This window comes from Henckelia pumila, chromosome 2, assembly GCF_033568475.1.
Source record: "Henckelia pumila isolate YLH828 chromosome 2, ASM3356847v2, whole genome shotgun sequence".
Classification (NCBI taxonomy): Eukaryota; Viridiplantae; Streptophyta; class Magnoliopsida; order Lamiales; family Gesneriaceae; genus Henckelia; species Henckelia pumila.
Genome location: NC_133121.1, coordinates 196792847 through 196816981, shown reverse-complemented (window position 1 = coordinate 196816981; position 24135 = coordinate 196792847). Strand labels below are relative to the sequence as shown.

Here is a 24135-nt window from a genome sequence, read left to right as displayed (position 1 = left end):
TCTGGCCAGAGTACATGATGTGTTTTAAGAAATGGTTTCTTAGTAGCACATGCGATGTCACTATTTGATCTTCAAGATGTATTGCATAGTTATCGAATCTCGAGCGACTCTCGATATACCAATGGTTGTTGATTCGATCGGGATATATAGATGAAGGGACCGTACTGTACGCTAACCAAAATCTACTGGTTCTTGTAGGCACTATCAGTGATACCTAGGGAATCATGGGGCGATGTTGCTAGGCGCTCATACCATGATTCGATGGGCAAGTCGGAAATTGTTGTTCCGAGTCACAAGGAGTTGTGAGCCCACGGCTAGCTGTATCCCTGAACCATTGAGGGTCACACAGTGTAATGGATTTTTAATCCCCGTTGAGATAGTTAAATTTAAAGAGTTAAATTTAATGAACGAAGAAGTTGGACTTCTTATTTAAGAGTAGAGGAGTAAGATTTCCTAAAATGACATAGGGATGGCCATTTTTGGAAATCACTGAATTCGGATTCAGAAAAATTTATCTTGACTTTAAAAGGTGCAGAAATGGTTTCTGTGCACATTGGTGAAATCGGTTTATCAATCGGAGTCACGATGAATTTTATATTAATTTCTGAACATGCGGGCTTTGCTTGTCGGGCTTGAACTTATGACTAATGGGCCCTAAGCTGTTAGTGGCCTACATTATAAATAAGTTATTGCAGTACAGAAATTACACACAACAGGTCACAAGGATTTTTCAAAAACCCTAGTTAATTTTCAAAAGGTGGCCGTCCCCCCTCTCCCTCTACTCGAGAAAAATTCAGCCTGTGATTTTGAATTACAGTCTGGTTTAACGGATCAAATTCGTTAATTCTCTTCGTTGAAACTTCTGATAGATTTTCTAGTGCAATCTATCAGAGGGATTAAATATCCGTTCGTGGACCTGATTGAAGAACAGTTCGTCCATCAGTTCCAGGGATATACAACAAGAGCAGAGAAATCTGTTGGTGTCCAAAATCTCGATTCGAGATTAAAGGTAAAAATTTTATAATTGTTATTTAATTTTTACACACACAATTTAATCGTAAGGTTGATACCTATTATGGAATCGTTCCATACAAAAATTTTAAACTTTCGCTGCACCGGGTATCAATCCTAATTGATCTGATCGCCGCGTTCTCCAACAGTGGTATCAGAGCCAGGTTGCTCAGATCAAGCGATTAAATTAATCGATTGTACAAAAATTTTTTAGGCCTCGGTTTTTGAAACAAAATAAATATTTTAAAAATAAAAATATTTTTTTCGGGCAAAAACCCGGGCAGCGATTGTATCGCTGCCCGGGGCAGGGGCAGCGATCGTCGCTGCCTGGCGCAGCGCTGGGCGCTGCGCAGGGCAGCGCTCGGCGCTGCCCTAGGGGAAGCCGGGCTGCCCGGCCCGAGCCCTACGGGGCGCGGGCAGCCCGGGAATGTCTCGGGCGGCCCGCGGAAAAATTAATTTTTAATTTTTAAATTAAATTTTAATATGTTAAAATTCTATTTTTGGTCCGATCGAAAATTGTTTTGATTGATCCACGAGGCGTCGGATCGAATTGTTCGAGTCCGAAAATTTTAAAATTGATTTTTGGATAAATTTGAATTTTTGGAAAATTTTAATATTTTATCCTTAAATTGAATTTTGAAATTAATTATTTTTGGTACAATTGATGATAAGATATGATCTTATGGATATATTGATAAAATATGATTTTATGTATAAAATTGGATTTTATAGATAAAATATGATTTTATTTGATAAAAAGATAAAATATGATTTTGTATGTAAAATAAGATCTTATGTATGAAATATGATTTTATCCTTTTAAATTTAAATGCCATTGCATGTTATCCAATAAATTAATTTTGAATTAAATGTTATTGGATAAGGATGATCGATTGTCATGACCAATTTTGTAGGTGTATGTTAGGAATTTACATTTGTTTTTATTGTTGTTGGTTTTATTAAAGGGCCTGGTTTATGGCCCAATATGAATGTCATATGTAATAAAAGTGGGCTTGGTTTATGGCCCGTTCCCACCCCTTAAAAATGTATCCCCTACTTGTCATTGTTATTTATTGTAAATACATTAGATTTAGTGGGAGATCAAGATTTGAAGACGGTGGTGGGCCCAGCAGACAATAAAGACAGAAGAAATGTAAATTGGAAGCAAATGTAATAGGATTGCATTGCATACTGCATATTACCTAGGATTGGACTAAGACTCGTGATTGGCAACCACGGGTCGATTAGAAATGGAATCGATCATCCTATATAATATGTGATATTATAGTTGTATGCATGTTTTATACAAAATTGTGTGAATCCGACAAGCATACAAAATTTTAAAAAAATGATGAGACAAATTTTATAATTAAAAATCCCTCATTTTAAATATGATTTAAAATTGATATCAAGATAAATAAAGGAAATTTAAATTTGTTTAAATGTTCCTACCTTCCATCAACGATCAATGTATGAGATGCTACCCGCGGATACGGTCCGGCTCATCTTATTGGGGGGGCCCGTTCGTCGGAAAGCTGTACATTGGATCGACACATGTTGTAAGTTGGGTGGAACTCCCATGGGATCGGCTCATATTATTGGGGGATCCACATGGCGACCGTCCATCACAACTTAATATTGATGGGTCATCTTGACATGTCACTATAATCGGCGTCATATTATTGGGCCCTTATTGGACATGAGGTAAAAACATGGAGGTTGCTTTGGAAGCAATCGGGCTCTACCTTTTGAAATTATGGTTGGCTGATATTATTCGGGACCATAGATTTTCAATTGGACTCCATGTTCTCACTAATGAAAACAGTTTTCCGTTTTCACTAGAGGGTAGTGAAATCGTTAAAATAGTGGGAGTGAGATTCATAAAATAAATTTCGCCTATTTTATGTCTTAGTAAATTGCTTAAACAATCACTGATATTTGTCTGTTTCTTTTTCAGTATTTCATAAGATGAATTCGCGTAATCCACTTTTCTCGATCCTCGAACAAAATAAGTTGACTGGCGCAAACTATACGGAATGGTTCCGTAAGTTGAAGATTGTCTTGACTTCGGAGAAGATGCTCTACGTATTAGAAAAATCTCCTCCGAAGGAAGCACCAGCTGACGTAAGTCCGGAGGAGTTAGCCAAGCTTGATACATGGTGGGACCATGATATCAAGACCAAATGCTATATGCAAGCCTCGATGTCTGATGAACTCCAGAGGCGATTTGAGGACACCGTGAATGCTGCTGACATTCACGTTCAACTCAAGGAACTTTTTGGGGCTCAATCGAGGGCTGAAAGGTTCGCTACTATAAAGGAGCTAATGACGTGTCGCATGCGTGAAGGGACTTCGGTCCGTGATCATGGGGTACGAGTGATTTGGCTCATACAGAAGTTGGTAACCCTTGATTTGGTGTTGGAGCATGAACTCAACGTGGACTTACTACTTCTGTCTCTTCCTTCTTCGTTTGACGGATTTGTGGTAAATTTCAATATGAACAAGATAGAGGCCTCCCTTGAAGAGATGGTCAATATGCTTGTGACATATGAATCCACATTAAAGAAGGATAAACCGGCTTTCTTGGTGGGCTCCTCTTCTTCTGCTAAGAAGGGGCCAAGTACAAAGGGTAAGAAACGTTCTGCCCCACCCAAGAAAATCGAACCCGAGAAGAAGTACAAGACAAAGGCTTCAAACATGGAAAAATCCAAGGATGTTTGCCATTACTGCAAGAAGCCCGGTCATTGGAAGCGTAACTGCAAGGAATATCTAGAGCAGTTGCGAACTGCGAAGGGTATGTTCTATATTGAAATAAATGTTTCACTTAATACTACTTCTTGGGTATTGGATACCGGATGTGGATCTCACATTTGCAATGATCTGCAGGTGATGACAAGAAGTCGCAGGCTTAGGATGGGTGAGACCCAGCTGAGGCTCGGAAATGGTTCCAGAGTTGAAGCAAAAGCCGTGGGAGATGTTTATTTAATTTTGCAGAACGGTTTTAAGTTACTTTTAAGAGATGTTTTATTTGTTCCGGATTTTATTAAAAACATTATTTCTGTTTCTATGCTTGATAGAGATGGTTATTCTTGCAATTTTGTGAATGGGATTTGCAATATTTACAAGAATGAATGTTTAATTGGAAATGGACAACTTGAAAACGATCTATACAACTTAAAACTAAAAGACGTTCCAATAAATTATGTTGATAAACCGGAAACAACAAACAAAAGGAAAATCGATAGCCAAAACCCGGCAAACCTTTGGCACGCTAGGCTAGGTCATATTTCCTCAAGGAGGATGAACAAGCTAGTGGGAGAGGGCATGTTTGATATGTCTGATATTAACTCTCTACCTACTTGTGAATCCTGCCTAAAAGGAAAAATGACTAAATCTCCTTTTAAGGGGAAACCTGAGCGTAGTCAAAATCTGTTGGATTTGATCCATACAGATGTTTGTGGTCCATTTAGAGTTGGGACTCAATATGGCCACACCTACTTCATTACCTTTACTGATGATTATTCAAGGTATGGGTATTTATATTAAATGAAATATAAGTCTGAAGCATTTGAAAAGTTCAAAGAATTCAAGGCTGAAGTAGAAAACAAGCTAGGTAAAAGTATTAAAGCACTTCGATCGGATCGAGGTGGAGAATACTTGAGTACCGAGTTTTTGGACTATCTAAAAGAGAATGGGATTCTCTCTCAGTGGACTCCTCCTATGACACCACAGCTTAATGGTGTATCGGAGCGTCGTAATCGAACTTTGTTGGACATGGTTCGATCCATGATGAGCTTCACTGAGCTTCCACCTTCGTTTTGGGGCTATGCGCTTGAAACGGCGGTATTGTTGTTGAACAACGTCCACACTAAAGCAGTGGACAAAACACCATACGAGTTATGGAATGGCAAAGCTCCTAAGTATTCGTACTTGAGGATTTGGGGATGTCCTGCTTACGTGAAGCGGACAGTGGGAGATAAGTTGGATAGTCGATCCAGCTTATGTTATTTTGTAGGGTATCCGAAGAATTCAATCGGATATTATTTCTATTATCCTGCTGAAACAAAGGTGTTTGTTTCAAGGAATGCCACCTTCTTGGAGAAGGAGTTCTTATTGGATAAGAAAGGCGAGATGATGGAACTCGAAGAAATTCGAGAAGAACCCGAAATACAAAATAACGATCCTACACCTCAGGAACCATTGCTGGACACGCCTATACCTAGAAGATCCGAGAGGACTTCTAGACCTCCTATTCGATATGGTCTTCTTCTTGAAGGGGATCAAGATGAACCCAATGTTGGATGTGATCCAAGAAACTTCAAGGAAGCAATTTCTGATGCGGATTCAAATTTATGGCTTGAAGCTATGCAGTCGGAAATAGATTTGATGCATACAAACCAAGTTTGGTCTTTAGTAGATCCTCCCGATGGAATTGTTCCAATAGGGTGTAAATGGATCTACAAGAGAAAGCTTGGGCCTGATGGTAAGGTATTGACCTACAAGGCGCGATTGGTGGCAAAAGGTTATACTCAAAGACAAGGAGTTGACTATGATGAAACCTTTTCACCAGTTGCAATGTTCAAGTCCATAAGAATCTTATTGCCATAGCTGCATGGTATGACTATGAGATATGGCAAATGGATGTGAAGACTGCTTTTCTTAATGGAGACATTAAGGAAGAAATCTATATGAAGCAGCCTGAGGGGTTTACATCCATGGGAAGCGAGCATAAGGTATGCAAGTTTCAGAGATCAATATATGGTCTAAAACAAGCATCAAGAAGTTGGAACCAGAAATTTGATGAAACAATAAAAGATTTTGGTTTCATCAAGAATCCGGAGGAACCATGCGTGTACAAGAAAGTAGTTAAGGATGCTGTGGCATTCTTAGTACTTTATGTTGATGACATCCTACTCATTTGGAATGATGTAGGGATGTTGCAGTCAACAAAGATATGGTTATCAGGTAGATTTTCGATGAAGGATTTGGGTGAGGCATCCTATATTCTAGGGATACAGATCTATAGAGATAGATCTAAGAGAATGATAGGACTCACTCAATCAACCTACATCGACACCATATTGAAACGGTTTTCAATGGATGGGTCCAAGAGAGGACATCTACCCATGTGTCATGGAGTTTCTCTATCCAAGTCTATGTGTCCCAAGACTGATGAAGAGATAGAGAAAATGACACACGTACCATATGCGTCAACCATAGGTAGTATCATGTATGGGATGATATCTACCAGACCGGATGTAGCATTTGCTCTGAGTGTCACGAGCAGATATCAAGCTAATCCCGGTCAAATGCATTGGAAAGCCGTGAAGGACATTCTTAAGTACTTACGAAGGACTAAGAATATGTTCATGGTATATGGAGGAAGAGAACTAAAATTGGAAGGCTATACCGACTCTAGCTTCCAAAGTGACGTGGATGACTCGAAGTCAACCTCTGGATTTGTGTTCATGCTCAATGGCGGTGCTGTCTCTTGGAAGAGTTCCAAGCAGAACACCACAGCGGATTCCACCACTGAAGCAGAATACATTGCAGCATCAGCTGCTGCTAAAGAGGCCGTTTGGATGAGGAATTTCGTCCAAGAGTTGGGCGTCATTCCTGAAGCTGTTGGTCCAGTCCCGGTGTACTGTGACAACACGGGTGCCGTTGCTCAGGCAAAGGAACCAAGGTCTCATCAAAGATCCAAACACGTACTGAGGAAATACCACATCATCCTGGAGATTGTGGAAAGAGGAGACATCACTGTCGAAAGAGTGGCCTCTGCAGACAATATCGCTGATCCACTTACTAAGCCCTTGCCAGGACCATTATTTGACAAACATCGCGAAGCAATGGGTCTACGTAGTATGACTAGTTGGCTTTAGGGCAAGTGGGAGATTGAAAGAGTGGGTGCACGGTGAGCCAACTTGTGGCTAAGGGCTTTGATGACTCTTTGTATAAACAATCTTTTGTTTAATATAATTTACACTTTTATTAATGGCAATGACTTTATCTTTCTTCATATTGTTATATTGTGATATACTATTGTTGTTTTGATAAAGACCATGAATATACTATAGTGTATGTAAGATGTGGTAGAACATGGGGATGTCTATCATGAAACACATCTTATAGTCACTGTATATTCTAAATTGTTCCTAGTCGATTGAGCCGTCCGATAATAAGGATAAGGATCGCTCGAGTATGAGACTAGAATTTGCGATGCAGAGTACCACGTTTCATTGGTAGGGAACATAGAGATGTTCGAAGCATGCAAATGGATATTCATATGATGAATGATCGAACTACCCTATCCGGACATTCCAAGTGGTTATCACTTATCGAGTGGATAAAGTCCGCGGTTTTGGTTGTACACCATTAGTCCTTACTACTTGAAATATCATTGAGACTCTATATGCTAGTACTGTGCTTTGACTCGTTTACCGACTCTATTGGGGTCATCAGGTGTCGGGATTGGGTACAGTTACAACACATATAGGAGTCGATGCTTTGTTGTCAAGGATTCACCACATACTTGCGAGTGTGGATATCCTATGCGATCTGAGGAGATATTAGTGTGACGAATCTCTGGCCAGAGTACATGATGTGTTTTAAGAAATGGTTTCTTAGTAGCACATGCGATGTCACTATTTGATCTTCAAGATGTATTGCATAGTTATCGAATCTCGAGCGACTCTCGATATACCAATGGTTGTTGATTCGATCGGGATATATGGATGAAGGGACCGTACTGTACGCTAACCAAAATCTACTGGTTCTTGTAGGCACTATCAGTGATACCTAGGGAATCATGGGGCGATGTTGCTAGGCGCTCATACCATGATTCGATGGGCAAGTCGGAAATTGTTGTTCCGAGTCACAAGGAGTTGTGAGCCCACGGCTAGCTGTATCCCTGAACCATTGAGGGTCACACAGTGTAATGGATTTTTAATCCCCGTTGAGATAGTTAAATTTAAAGAGTTAAATTTAATGAACGAAGAAGTTGGACTTCTTATTTAAGAGTAGAGGAGTAAGATTTCCTAAAATGACATAGGGATGGCCATTTTTGGAAATCACTGAATTCGGATTCAGAAAAATTTATCTTGACTTTAAAAGGTGCAGAAATGGTTTCTGTGCACATTGGTGAAATCGGTTTATCAATCGGAGTCACGATGAATTTTATATTAATTTCTGAACATGCGGGCTTTGCTTGTCGGGCTTGAACTTATGACTAATGGGCCCTAAGCTGTTAGTGGCCTACATTATAAATAAGTTATTGCAGTACAGAAATTACACACAACAGGTCACAAGGATTTTTCGAAAACCCTAGTTAATTTTCAAAAGGTGGCCGTCCCCCCTCTCCCTCTACTCGAGAAAAATCCAGCCTGTGATTTTGAATTACAGTCTGGTTTAACGGATCAAATTCGTTAATTCTCTTCGTAGAAACTTCTGATAGATTTTCTAGTGCAATCTATCAGAGGGATTAAATATCCGTTCGTGGACCTGATTGAAGAACAGTTCGTCCATCAGTTCCAGGGATATACAACAAGAGCAGAGAAATCTGTTGGTGTCCAAAATCTCGATTCGAGATTAAAGGTAAAAATTTTATAATTGTTATTTAATTTTTACACACACAATTTAATCGTAAGGTTGATACCTATTATGGAATCGTTCCATACAAAAATTTTAAACTTTCGCTGCACCGGGTATCAATCCTAATTGATCTGATCGCCGCGTTCTCCAACACGGATCCACTACTTAATCAGAGTTAAGAGCATAATTAAGCATGCAGTAAATAAATCATTGCGGAAGACTTAAATACAAGTAGACCGGTGGAATAAAACGGTTAAACAACATCGATTATACAACCCAATCGAATAATTTAAATAAAACCTACAGCTAATCTTGCAGTCTTCAAGGGTCACTGGCCTCTTCAAGTTCTTGGTGCTCAATCCTGCACCTATACATGCCCCGTCGAATGGGGTGTTCAGATACACATAAAAGACTGGACGTGAGCTCTAAGCTCAATACACAAATACGGATAAACATACAAATATGATGCATGCAAATGACAGGGTATCCATATCAGGGATAACTGTATGCAAACTACTCAGACTAGCGCCTGGGATATGAACTCGTCACATCGGGGTAGCTAACCACTGTGTGCGACCACTCACTCCCAAATCTTGGACGCGGACCACGGAGTCCTCTAGGTACCAGTACCTAAGGGTACTCGATATCAAACATCCAAATAGGGCTGAGCAACCCTAACTGGCTCATCTCAAAAGATGTATAAATGTACAGGCACAAAATGATATGTACATGCCATATATCAATAACAATAACAAGAAAACACATAAATGAAACATATAAGCATGCATATCCGCTGGCAATCTCAGTCAGTACTTACGTACCTTAATACAGGCAGTCCTAATAGTCCCACTCTAGGTTTCAAGCCTATCATCAACTCTACAATGCAAATACCCATGCATCATCTATTAAGCTTTAAAAACCTTAACTAAGCTATTGTATACTCCTAAATAATTTAAGGAGACCATAGCTATACCTGCGTCCGTCGTCAGCCCGCTGATGGCAACTATCCCGCAACTAGGGGCACACCCCTACTGCAGCTCCACAGCCTCGAGCACGGCTCTACTACACGAGCACTGCTCCGCTACTATGTCAGACACTGTCTGACTATGCTAATATATATATTCCTTACTCCAACTCTAAAATAAGAGTACCCAAAGCCCTAAAATAGAGCCACGCGAGCGAAGGAGAGGAACTTGGTGTGGCTAACAAATGAGCCTCTCAGACCCTTTATATAGGGGAGGGTTCGGACCATCCGAACCTTATTTCGGACCGTCCGATCCTTGCATGCGTGACAAGTGTCCCTGCCAGCACTTCGGACCTTCCAATCCTGCACTTCGGATCGTTCGAAGTCACCTCCATGATGTCATCGATGACATATTATATTGGGACAGCTGGACGCACAAGAACGGATCGTCCGAACTCCTCGGGGCCTCCGATCCTTGGCTCCCTTTACGTTCGGATCCTCCGAACTCAGTTCGGGTCATCCGATCCTCCCGAACCTTTCCCACCATTTTTGAGTGTCCTGGATTCATTTTCGGACTCCGTTAATCCTTTGGGAATTTCCTAAATCATGTTTTAATTAATCTAAACATGATCGTACGATTAAGTACTCATTAATATTTAGTTTTGGATACGGGCTACTACATTCTAACAGCGAATCTCAAATTATTAACAATGGAGTATTTCGATTGCATTTTTGGAATTGATATTTTGACCACGTACCAAGCTTCAGTAGATTGTTACCAGAGACTTGTACAGTTTTACCCGGTTGGTGGTGATAGCTGGTTTTTCTATGGTGAAGGAGCGCAACCCCCGATGCCATTGGTATATTCTTTGAGAGCCTATTGAGCTCTGGAGTCTGGCGAGGAAGGCTACCTCATTTATGTTGTTGATCTATCCACTGGGAACGTTGGTACAGGGAGTTTTCCTATTGTTAATGAATTCCCTGATGTTTTTCCTGAAGAGATTCCGGGATTCCCTCATGTGCGAGAAGTTGAGTTTGACATTGAGTTAATGTCTGATACGTCACCTATCTCACGTGCACCATATCATCTGGCTCCGTCAGAGATGCGTGAGTTGAAGAATCAATTGCAGGATCTCTTGAATAAGGGATACATTCGGCCTAGTGTATCTTCGTGTGGAGCTTCTGTTCTCTTTGTGAAGAATAAGGATGTGTCTATATGCGATTGTGTATCGATTATCGTCATTTGAACAACTTGACCATCAAGAATAAGTATCATTTGTCTTGTATTGATGATTTATTCAATCAAATGCAAGGTACTTCAGTATACTCCAAGATTGATTTGAGATCGGGTTATCATCAGATGCAAATGAGAGATCAGGATATATCCAAGACTGCGTTTCGGACGAGATACAGGCATTACGAGTTCTTGGTGATGGCGTTTGGATTTACTAACGCGCCGGCTGCATTCATGGATTTAATGAACCGTGTTTTCAAGGAGTACTTAGACAAGTTTGTGGTGGTATTTATCGATGATATTTTGGTGTACTCACATAGTGTGGATGAGCATGCATATAACCTGAGGCTTGTCTTGCAGACTCTTCGGGAGAAGCAACTCTACATGAAACTGAGTAAGTGTGAGTTCTGGATAGATCGTGTGGTGTTTCTTGGCCATGTCATATCCAGTCAGGGAGTTTCAGTTGATCCGAGCAAGATTGAGGTTTTGTTGAACTGGTCGCGTCCGATGTCAGTTGTCGAGATTCATAGTTTTCTGGGTCTGGCAGGTTATTATCGTCGCTTCATCGCAAATTTCTCGCAGCTAGCTCGAACCCTGAAACAGCTTACTCGTAAGGGTGTGAACTTTGAGTGGTCTTCTGTGTGCGAAGTTAATTTCTGTGAACTTCGTCGATGGTTGCTTCTGCACCAGTGTTGGCATTACCGTCTGGTTCTGGAGGGTACATTGTGTATACCGATGCTTCTTTCCATGGTTTGGGCTGTGTTCTGACTCAAAATGGACACGTGATTGCGTACGCTTCTAGACAATTGAAGGTTCATGAGGGTAATTATCTGGTGCATGATCTTGAGCTGACAGCTATTATCTTTGTACTGAAGATTTGGCGCGACTATCTTTATGGCAAGAATTTTGAAATCTTCGCTGATCACAAGAGTCTCAAGTATTTGTTTACTCAGGAAGAGTTGAACATAAGGCAGAGACCGTGGATGCTTTGAGTCTTAATGTGTGGGTGTCTGCACTTTAGACTTGTCTTATCTCTAGTGTGATTCAGGATTGTTGTTCTTTAGGATATACCTTTAAGCACAAGAAAGGCATGGAAAGAATTCAGATGTTTGCAATTCTATCTGATCCAACCTTGTATTCTTAGATTAGAGATGCTCAGATGTCTGATCCAAAGATTCAGCGGTTGGCTCGACTGGACAACAGTGATAGTACGTCTGGATTCCACTACCAGTCAGATGGGTTTATGTGTTTATCTGGTCATATTGTGGTAATCTCAAGCACATCGTACCAAGTTGAGTATTCATCCGGAGAGCAACAAGATGTACAAGGACTTGTGGACTCGATTTTGGTGGAAAGAAATGAAGCGTAGTGTGTATCAATATGTGTCTAAGTGCTTGGTGTGTCAGCAGGTTAAGGCTGAACATCGACGATCCGGAGTATTACTGCATAGCTTACCGTTTCCGGAGTGGAAATGAGAGTTTATCACGATGGATTTTGTGACCTATTTGTTGATGTCTTCGCAAAACTGTGATGAAATCTGGGTTGTGGTATATCGACTCTCCAAGTCAGCACATTTTATTCCTTATAATTGAGATTACACTGTTGATCGGATGACTCGTTTTTACATTCAGAAGATTGTTCGATTCCATGGTGTACTAGTGAGCATTGTCAGCGACAGAGACCCTAGATTAATTCCAGATTCTATGAGAGTTTTTTCAGCGTGCTTTGGGAACTACACTCAATCTGAATACCGCATACCATCCGAAGACAGACGGGCAGATGGAACGCACTATCCGTACTCTTGAGGATATTTTGCGATCCTGTACTTTGGATTTAGTCCAGCTTGGCAAGATCATTTGTCATTGATTGAATTCGCATACAACAACAGCTACCACCGTAGTATTGGGATGGCACATTTTGAGGTGTTGTATGGGCGGCACTGTCGTACTCCACTGTTCTGGTAAGAAGTTGGGGTAAGGAAAGTATTAGTACCAGAGTTGGTGTAGCAGTCTGCGGATATAGTTGATCAAATCAAGAAGCGTATCAGAACTGCACAGGATCGTCAGGACAGTTATGCGTACACCAAATGTAGACCTTTGCAGTTTGAGGTGGGCGAGAAGGTATTCCTGCGAGTTTCGCCATTTCGCAGGATTTTAAGATTCGGTCTCAAAGGAAATCTATCTCCAAGATTCATTGGTCCCTTCGAGATATTGGAAAGTATTGGAGATCTAGCTTACAGACTAGCACTGCTGCCATATCTGTCTAGTATCCATGATGTGTTCCATTACTATTGCGACGATATGTGGCAGATGAGTATCACATTTTATTACTGTCAGAGGTACAGTTGGATACTGACTTGACATATGTTGAGAGACCGTTGCGTGTCCTGGATTATAAGGACAAGGTGTTGCGGAACAAAGTCATTCCTCTTGTTCTAGTTCAGTGGCAGCGCAGAGGCACAAAGAAAGCCACTTGGGAACTAGAGAGCCGCATGCGTTTGGAACATCTTGAGTTGTTTTGATTGTACTTTTGATTTCAATAATGAAATTTGTACAATATTTAGTTGTAATAAAAGGATGTTTGAATCAGTGTTTCATCTTGTTTACTTAAGACCTGATTTCAAGGACGAAATCTCTTAAGTGGTGGAGAATGTAGTAACCCAGTCCCAATTTTATAAATTAATTTGACTAAACACGTTTAGTATTTTTCGCACCAAGTTTATTTTATTTTTAACTCATGTTTTGTCTGATTTTCTAAGATTTTAATTATTGGTTCAGGTTTGCTATGAAAGTAGTAGTTTTGGCGTTCCCATTTAAGAGCCGGTCATAGACTGTAGGGTTTCATACTTTGTTTCAAATCTTTTATGAACGTTAGAGTCATTATATTTTTAAGTGTTATTTGCAAAGATTTTATTTTCAATCATGATTTATTGAACTTTCAAACGCGATGCATGCCTTGCACTATTGTATTAGAAAATATTTTCCCACACTTTTCCACATCTAAATTTTTGAAAATGTCTAAAATTTACGGGACGTCACACCGGAGCGAGTACAGTGACATATGACCATGAATGACAAGATTTTAGAACTACTGTAGTATCTGTGTCAGTGATTTTCGTTAATGAACTTAGTGATTGGTTGTAGTACGGTTGCTTAGGGTGATACAATTGTTTGGTTTTGGTCCAGTTGTTGGGCATGTTAATGTTTTTGAGTGTCAGATTGATGACATGTAAGAGTGATTTTGCGCATTAAATTGACAGCATTTTCAAGTAATACCTAGACTTGATTTCAAGGGCGAAATCCTTTTAAGGTGGGGAGAATGTACTAATCCGTATCTCATTTTACGAGATTAAATGATTAAACATTATTAAAGGATTTTATTACGTTTAATTGGACCAAGAAATCGACTCCAGGATGTCCAAAAATGGTCCAAGAGACAAATTTGACTCAGACAGTTCAGAAGGTCTGAACATGGACCAGTGTGAGTTCAGAAGGTCCGAAGAGTTTGGACCAAGCGAAGGAGTTCTAAAACATATCAGAACTTCCGAACACGAGATCGGAACATCCGAAGAGTTAGACCATGTGCACTAGTGACTTGTTGCCACCGTTTTGACATGCAATCACATACATGAGATTGGAACGTCCGAAGATGGGATCGGAGCTTCTGAACAGGGTAGTTCGGGATGTGGCATACATGTAGATCGATATCAGAGCTTTCGAACTAAGATCGGAGCTTCCGATCGAGGTTTATAAATAGGGGTCAAAATCCTCACAATTATTGCGTGTTTCGATCTGTTTGAGTGTGCATCAGATTATATTCTTATGATTTTAGCCTTATACTCGAGGGTTGAGCGATAGTGAGGTGCTACGGGGCTTGTAGCAGAGCTGTGCTTGGATCAGGGCTTTCGACATCAGTGACTGAAAACGGACACAGGTATAGTCCAAGATCCCTATTAGTATTATGGAGTATCTATTAGCTTAGTTGAGGCTTGTAGACCAGTATTAGTGATATGATATTATCTTAGCTTGTAGGCTTGGACTATAGATACTTGTACATCTAAACCAGTGAATCAGTGATTAAGGTACGTAACTACTGTCTGAGATACCTAGCGAGTATGCATGCTTATGTATTGCATATTATGTGTCATGATAAATGTTTTAATGCTTTGATATATTATGTTGCACATGCATATTCATGTTGTGTCGAGTCTCTTTTGAGATAGCCTTTGTAGTAGGGTAGCTCAGCCCTATATTTTTTGTTATATTGTCGGACACCTGGAGACTCCATGATGAAGGAGATTGACGCTACGGTGATCCTGACGAGCGTGTGGATGTACCCAGCGGAGTTGACCCTAGATGGTACTATATACTCATTAGCGCCTAGACTGAGCAGGACTTGAGATCTACCCAGTACCTAGTCATACATGCATCATAGTAGGTTTGTACACTCGTGCTTTACGTTCTGAGCGTAGTTGGCTCACGTCCATGGTTTTGTATTTTTTGGACACCCCACTCGACGGGGCAGATATGCAGGTGGACCAGGAGCGAGATCAGTGGTTGGTCGGTGAGTCAGTGACCAGTGCTTGATAGTAGGGGTCGCCGGTAATTTCTAGATTAAGCTTTAATTTGGTTTTTATTTTTATTCTAGTTTTTTTCCGCTAAGTTGTTAATTTTCATAGTAACTTTGATTAAGTTTTCTGATTATTATTTCATGCTCAAAGATTCTGATTAGTAGGTGATCCGGATAGGGTTACTACACAATCCTCATTTTTTAAATTATTTTGGAGTAAAAAAAATAAATTGCAAAATTAACTTTTATACTTAATCACGATATATTAAAAACCAATTAAAATTGTCTTTTGGAGAAATAATTTAAAATAAAATATTATATATCAAAATTTTAGTAAGAATATATATTTTTTTCAAAAATTTCTCAAAATAAAGAATAAAATATACATATATAAATCTTAATAGTTTATTTAGGTCTGTGTAACATGAATCAAATTTAAATAATATTTTATGTTATAAAAATTATGTTGTAATAGTCAGAGTGTATTATATAATGCAGAAAAATAATGTAAAATAACAAAAATACTATTAATTTTTAATTTTAATGTTTATTATAATTAATATCTTATTACAAGATTTAAGAAATTTTGATAAATAATTTTTTTAAATATTATACCATTAATAATAATAAATTATTATTATTATTATTTTTTTATTATTATTATCGAGATAAGTTCGAGGACGAAGATATGATGTTCATCTCACACCGATATGTTTCGGTGATTTCGTTTTAAAATCCCTGAACCAAACCTATATCTGAACTTGGCACATTTCATGTTTTTCCCACCGAGCCTCGAACTTGTGGAGGAAATTATGATTCCTATGTTAGTTTATCTTTATTTCACATATATATATTTTTTATCCCTCATTGCTACACTTGAAACCAAACTAACCTATTAAGATCATGAACACTTTGTTTGGAAGAGTTAAAAATGAGATTTGAAATTGGATTTGAAATTGGAATTAGAATTGGAATTGAAATTCTTGGATTTAGAATTCCATTTTAGTGTTTGGCTAATGTTATTTAGGAATTGGATTTGATAATTAAAATTAATCTAATTTTATATTTAAAATTTTTTGTTTTACTTATTATTTTTAAAATATCTTTATTATTAATATTATTTAATAGTCACATTTTTTTATACATGGTATTTAATAAAAATAATTTATAAATATAAGGAAAATATTTATTTTTCCTGAATAAATTTTTTAATAATGAAAAAAATTCATCAAAAGAAAATTGTGATAAAGTCATCAAATTATGATAAATTAAGTTTATAGCATTAAAAATAATTGAAGTTCATCGTTAAAAAAAATCTACATAATGGTTTCGAAATAATTTTTTCAATTGTATGATAAAATATTTATGAATTAAATGTATTGTTTGTTGAGGACATGATATTTTTAATTTTTTTGAAAAAAAAACAAAAAAAAAGTTATTTTGTCTGTATACCCAAATCTCATGAAATCTTTTCATTTTTGCTAAGATTTCATTTAGTTATATCAAATCCCATCAAACCCACCAAATACCAATCCCATTTTAAAATTTCATTATACCAAATGCTCAAAATTCCAAATCTCACCAAATTTCATGAAATCCATGGAACCAAACACACTGGAAGCATCCGTACCCATCACGATCTGTCAAAATTTAAATTTAATCCTCCTAAGCATGTACCGAAAATTAACCGGGTCAACCATTTATGATCCCTTGTATCTACGACAAAATTTAAATAAAAAGGTTGAATAGTATGATATTGTAATTTCAAAATGAATGTTGGAACTCGCAACTAATATCTTTCGGTGTGCAATGAGTAAATCTTCGGACTAACGCAATAACCTACAAGTCGAGCTAGCAGGTAAATCACACTAGGAAAGTTTTATGCGACATGCTAGTCGAAAAAGGTGTTTCTAACCTCTAGCCAAAGGTTAATTAACTTCATCAACTTGAACATCATTTGGGGGCAATTTCAAAAGGCTTGGAAACATGAAGTTTCATGTGAAAGAATTACTCCATCCTCGTCTATTCAAATTATTAATTTGAATTGAACAAAACCCTAATAAACAAAAAAAACTTTAAAGTTCAAACATCTTACTTACCAAACGATAATCTATTCCATAAACTTAGAATGTTTTTGAAGCAATTTCAAAATGCTTTCAAACATCAAGTTTCACGTGGAAAGAATTAGGGAGTGTTTGCAATCACTAAAAAAAAGTGATTGTTAGCTTTTGACTTAAAAAAATCATTTTTGTGTATTTCTTAAACCTGGATTATGTGTTAGCTTATGCTTTAACTTAATTGAAATCTAAAAGCTAGTCATGTGGTGATTATGATTCTCCAAAAGTGATTCTAATAAAAAAGTTATTGTTAAAATCACTTTAATCACTTATTTATCAAACAATATTAACATTGATTTTTAGATTTTCACATTTGTTTTCAAACACTATCAACATTTGATTTTTCTTAACTTTTTTATAATTTATAAATTAATTACTTTTACAAAATCACAATCTATTGTACTCCGTCCTCCTCATTTATTCAAATTCTACTTATTAATTTGAAATGCACAAAACCCCTAATAAAGACTTGAAAGTTCAAACGCATGATTTTCAAACTTTTCAACTCCCGCTCCTCTCTCCTCTCTCCCTTCATTTGCGCCTCCGAACGCCGCCGTAATGGGAACCGGCCACAGCCGAGAAGATCTTGATCTCTCCGACTCCGAATCCGAGTCAGAATCCCGTGAAACCACCGCTCGTGAATCTGAATCTGAAGACTCCTACGGAACCCCATCGTCGTACCTCTCGGACCAGAAACGAGACCCCAAAACGCCGTCTTCTTTGGACGATGTTGAGTCCAGGCTCAGAGCACTCAAGCTTAAGTACAATAACGTCAGCAACGACCTGAATCCCAAGAATGCGGTGAAGCTGTACCTCCACATCGGTGGGCACACCGCGAAATCCAAATGGGTTGTGTCGGAAAAGCTTGCTTCTTACTCGTTTTGCAAGACCAAATCTGAGGGAGAAGATGATGAGGGAGATGAAGAAGGATCTGAGCAGAATGCCTCCTGGGTTTTGATAATTGGGTCGAAGGTGAGAGCAAAGGTTGATGAGAATTTGCAGCTGAAGGCGTCTAAGGAGCAAAAGCGTGCGGATTTTGTGGCCAATGGGGTTTGGGCAGTTAAGTTTTTTTCGGCCGAAGAGTATGATGATTTTACGAAGAGGTATCAGGAATGTGTGTTCGAGAATACTTATGGATATGAAGCTAATAACGAGAATAAGTTGAAGGTTTATGGGAAGGACTTTATGGGGTGGGCGAACCCTGAGGCCGCGGATGATTCTATGTGGGAGGATGCAGACGAAAATTCGGGGATGACTCCTCGGGTGAAAACGAATGTCGGACATGATTTGAGTGAGGAGTTTGAGGAAGCTGCGGCTACAGGTGGCGCAATTCAGAGCTTGACATTGGGCGCTTTAGATAACAGTTTCTTGGTTGGTGACTCCGGGATTCAAGTGGTGAGGAATTATAATCATGGGATTCAGGGGAAGGGAATTTATGTGAATTTCAACGACACGAGGTTGAGTAGGACGAATGGCGGTAGTAATACGAATTACGTGACTCCAAGGAAGACTTTGCTTATGAAGGCTGAGACTAATATGCTTCTCATGAGTCCAGTGATGGGTGGGAAACCACATTCTACGGGGTTGCATCAGCTTGACATTGAAACTGGGAGGGTTGTGAGTGAGTGGAGATTTGAGAAGGATGGGACTGACATTACTATGAGGGATATAACGAATGACAGTAAAGGGGCTCAAATGGATCCCTCGGGAGCAACCTTCTTGGGTCTGGATGACAATAGGTTGTGCCGCTGGGATATGCGTGATCGCAAAGGAATTGTCCAGAATATAGTGAACGAGAGCACCCCTGTATTGAATTGGACTCAAGGGCATCAGTTTTCAAGGGGGACTAATTTTCAGTGCTTCGCAACCACTGGTGATGGATCCATTGTGGTTGGGTCACTTGATGGCAAGATTAGACTGTATTCGACAAGTTCTATGAGGCAGGCCAAAACTGCATTTCCAGGACTTGGTTCGCCTATTACTCATGTGGATGTCACCTATGATGGGAAATGGATCTTGGGAACCACTGATACTTACTTGATTCTCATATGTAGTCTGTTTTCAGACAAGGATGGGAAGGTAAAAACTGGATTTGCTGGTCGCATGGGGAATAGAATCTCGGCACCGAGATTATTGAAGTTAAATCCTCTGGATTCACACATGGCCGGGGCAAACAACAGGTTTCGCAATGCTCAGTTCTCGTGGGTATGTGAGCATTGGAATTTCATACTTCATTTATTGTTGGTGAACTGTATCATTCATAGGCAGTCTTATTTGCATCTTCTCTTACAGCTTTGAATTCATTCTTGTACAGTATTGACGTAACACTATTCGGCTAGTCTTATTAACTCATAAGCTTTTCGTTCATGATTGATTAAAAGAGCTTGTTAGTATTAATATCGAAATCATTCATATCATGATCACCATCATCATCATTATAATAATTATTGTTAACACGATTGTCATCACTGTTCGTTATTGCGAACATCATTGTTATAATCCTCATTATCACGATAACGGTCGTCATTGCTTTTATTGTTGTTATCATCATCATTATTTTTTCTGGGTAGTATTCTGTTTATAGAATTGGTTTATGGTGAATCTGGACATCTAGATATTAAAATATTTTTACGAAAAATTTATGGTGTTTAATACTGTCTAGCATCTGAAAGCTTGTGGTTTGATTCTGTTTGAGAAATTCTGAATCAATAAACCTACAAAAACATACCATGTTCTGACTTATATATCAATCAAATTCTGGAAATATCACCCTGAGACTTTTGAGTGATATTTTAGCCAAGCAGAAGAGAGGAAGATGGATGTGTTAGCATCATATTTGATGTCGTGATTGTTACTCTTTGTTATGTCATATGTGTATGTGCTTTACATCCCTTGGTGTCATGGACCTATTAAAGAAGTCAAGGGTCGGAGAACCACTATGGCATTTATCTAATAATGAACCTTTGATGCATGAAAAGAGTCGGGGAGACTGGCTCACCCGATACTTGCTTGGCTGGAATAGGTTAATTAATATTTAACAGAGTATTGACGAGTAAGGAATAGGAATATGACATTTGTGGTCCTAGTGACTTCATGAATGGAATGAATCACTTCTTTCATAAATAAGGATTTTCTGTTAGTCTTTTTCTGTCTTCAGACTATGTTGAAACTGTAGGAATACCTCAATTAACGCCCTCGCTATCGATCATTTTTGTGGAAAAGTATCTTGTTTCGAGTTTATGGCCTGTGTCCTAGTCTCACTGGTGGTAGACATCTTTACATTTTCTGCACGTTCGGTTCTTGGAAATGATGACATTTCATCTTGCCCTACATATAGTTGGAATCTCCACGTGCTTGTTACAGCCTTCATATTTAACTGATATACTTTAACCAAGGAACATGCTGATTCTCTCAGGTCACTGAAAACGGGAAGCAGGAGCGTCACCTGGTTACAACCGTCGGAAAATTTAGTGTGATATGGAATTTCCAACAGGTGAAGGATGGTTCCCATAAATGCTATCAGAATCAGGTGGGTTTGAAGAGCTGCTACTGCTACAAAGTAGTTCCGAAAGACGAGTCTATTGTTGATAGTCGCTTCATGCATGAGAAGTTTGCGGTTAGTGACTCACCTGAAGCACCACTTGTGGTGGCAACTCCAATGAAAGTTAGCTCCTTCAGCATATCAAGCAGTAGATTGCACATGTGACCATTCACCTTTGCTCACTCCGTGCTACTTATATAAATGTAGAACATTCTGTAATTGCTTGTTGTTTTGCTTATTTAGATTGCCTTGTTTCTATTCCATATGTGATAAGACCGGTTTTTATCTCACTGTTGTAATATTTGGTAAATTTTAAGCCATTACCATTTCTCGTGTAGCCTATCATGTCTACAAGAAAACATGAGCAGAATGCTTCTTCTGCTCGGATGGTTGTCTCACATGCCTCATGTTAGCTTCGATGTTCTTAAGACTATCTTGACATCCTGGGATGGACACCTTGTATCTAACTACATATGTCTCGACTTACGATTTATTACACTTGCACGTTCTAAGCGTAGAGCTCTCAAGGGCTCTCTTACGAATGCTCCATCTTAAATCACCTTGCACGAATTTGTTATGCTGCGTTTGCTAATGAGTTGAGCGTTTTCTCCACAATCAGGAAATTTTACAATTTTTTCTTCTGTTGTTTTCTTTGTTGTTGTATACCTCGACCAGCTTACTTTCCACTGAATGTTGACTTTGCATTAAATTTTCAGACCCCTGTTCCTCTCTTGGTCTACGCCTACTATTATAAATCAATGAGGACTATATATTTTTGTTATAATTTGTGCCATAAAAATTCTCTAAATGCTTATCTACCAATTGAAATAACTTGAATACATTATTTTAATCTTTCTTTAATTAATCTCACGTTCCTCTCTTTCATCATCAATCTGTATCCCATATATATTAATTTGAAATTTATAAACACTTCCCTCGAGAGGGAAGTGATACGTGAGTATTAGACAATATTAAGTTTTGGTGATGAGATGTTTCAAGAAAATCAGCAGACTCTTGCTTATTTGGAAAACAATAGAAATGGTATTCCAGAAGAACTAAGCTGTATATAGGAAATAAACCAGCAGACCTTGGAAAAATTGCATTGCATGTTTTTCAGCAATACAGGTAAGTCAAGTTAGAAATAGAAGCACTAGTATTTGAAAATTATTCCAAGACTCCGGTAGGAAGCCTTTACTTGCTTGATCTTCAGACAGCGACACATATATCATATGTACTACATGTTAGATAAAGTCTCTATTTATGAGGTCGTTCTGATTACTTAGTACAATTCATTAATTGGATCGTAGAAATTTATTTATTATTCGTTATCATTTTTGGAATGAAACAAAATAACAAAAACTATCTGTTATAAGTACACTTTTGATAAAAGAGCCGTTTTCTTTTTAATGTTAAACATTCTCTATAAATATGGCAACAAGATGATACAAACTCTCTCTCGAACATTCGCAATTTGAATATTTTTATCATCTTCAAAAATACTCAAGGAACTCAAAGATTATCAGAAGCCTTATGAATTCAGCACGCACAGAAAGTTCAATCACATCCAGAAGATATATTGCTCGTGCTACTACTTCTCACTATCATTCTGTTGGAACATTCATAGTTTCGGTGTTGACAAACCACATAAAATCATCAAGCGACTGACTTTGCCACGAATGAAATCGAAAACATCAACTGGACAAGTCAACTGGAGATACCGAACCAGTCATTGAGCTAAAACTACGACTGAACTAGCAAAGCCTACTGGGTTCAGTCATGCAGAGCCAAAACTAAATTATGAAGACATGATAGCCACCTTGACTGATCAGTTGACAAAACTACAACTGAATCCATAAGACTATCTCAGTAATTGGATAGAATTTTCTATAGAAGACTAACACCGCCGAGCTACAGAAACATCAGCGTGCTTCGTGTCAAAAAAGGTACAAGGTAGCAGATAAGTCAAACCTGTAACACCCGGTATTTTAATACGTAAATTCGCATGCATAATTAGGAAATTTATTTATTTAAAATTTTAGATTTATGGGTTAAATTATGATGTGAATTATTTGTGCATGTTTTAAGATTTATTTTCAAGCATTTAACCCATAATTTGAGATTTTTATGATTTTTGGTATTTAAATTATTTTATCGCGTAGACGGGATCGTGGACGGACGAGATGACAACTTTCTATCCAATTTATTTCATGAGCCTTTTAAGAGCCCAAAAATATTATTTTGAGTTTTATCTCCTCAAAATTTTCAGTATTTAATTTTATATAATTTTAGGAGTCCATTTTTATCCAAATTTAGCCAAAATATTGACTTTTAATTATCTTTAAAATTTCCTTAATATAATATTTCGGGATTTTTATGATTATTATGATATCTATTATTTTTTTTAAAGCCTAGATATATTTTTATTTATGTCATTATCTTGAAAGTTATTCCCTATCTACCCCAAGGCCCACCCTCACACGCTCAAATCACTTCTCCCTCACCCTAGCCGTCTCCCTCACCTCTCCATTCTTTTCCATCGACATCAACATCAAGGAGGAAGCCATAGACCTTTATTTTTGAATCTTTTTCGAAGGTTGCTCGTCGTAGTTGTCCGGAATCGTCTTCACGTTCTTCCCATCTACTTTCTACGATTTAAAGGCATGTTTTTCTTCCATTTTTAAGCACCATATCAGTATGTATTATGTAGGTGTTGTGTACGTGTCGAAATCCTCAAATATTTTCAGATTTTAAATGGTATCGTTTGATGTTTGCACCTTGTTTATGTGTTTTGTCATCATCTCACGTTTTTATTTAGCATGGGCGTGCATGGCTGCTCGGCCAAGATTCATGGGTGTCCTAGGGTCCCTAGACTTGGGGCTAGTTGATCGGTTAAGGTTGGAGAAGGGCTGGAACGAAGCAAATCAAAGTCTGTCATGGGTGGCTCGCGCAGGTTTGGTTCGCGCAGGTTTTGGGGCTGTGGGAGAATGCTTCGTTCTCCCTCCTCAGGCCATGGGTTAGAGTGAGGTTTGAAGGGTTAGAACCCCCTTGATGTTGGCTAAGATTGGGAAGTAGTTTCACAAAAAAATATGGTCGGAGTAGGGAGAACGAT

At 38.5% G+C, this 24135-nt stretch overlaps 1 protein-coding gene across 1 annotated transcript; it reads left to right on the top strand.

Annotated features, from left to right (window-relative positions):
- The first annotated feature begins 17985 nt into the window (after nt 1-17985).
- LOC140883930 (protein CYPRO4) lies at nt 17986-21335 on the top strand. The gene is made up of 2 exons (XM_073290554.1): nt 17986-19690; nt 20901-21335. The coding sequence occupies exons 1-2, from the start codon at nt 18044-18046 to the stop codon at nt 21189-21191; spliced, it is 1938 nt and encodes a 645-aa protein (XP_073146655.1). The 5' UTR covers nt 17986-18043; the 3' UTR covers nt 21192-21335.
- Nucleotides 21336-24135: the final 2800 nt, after the last annotated feature.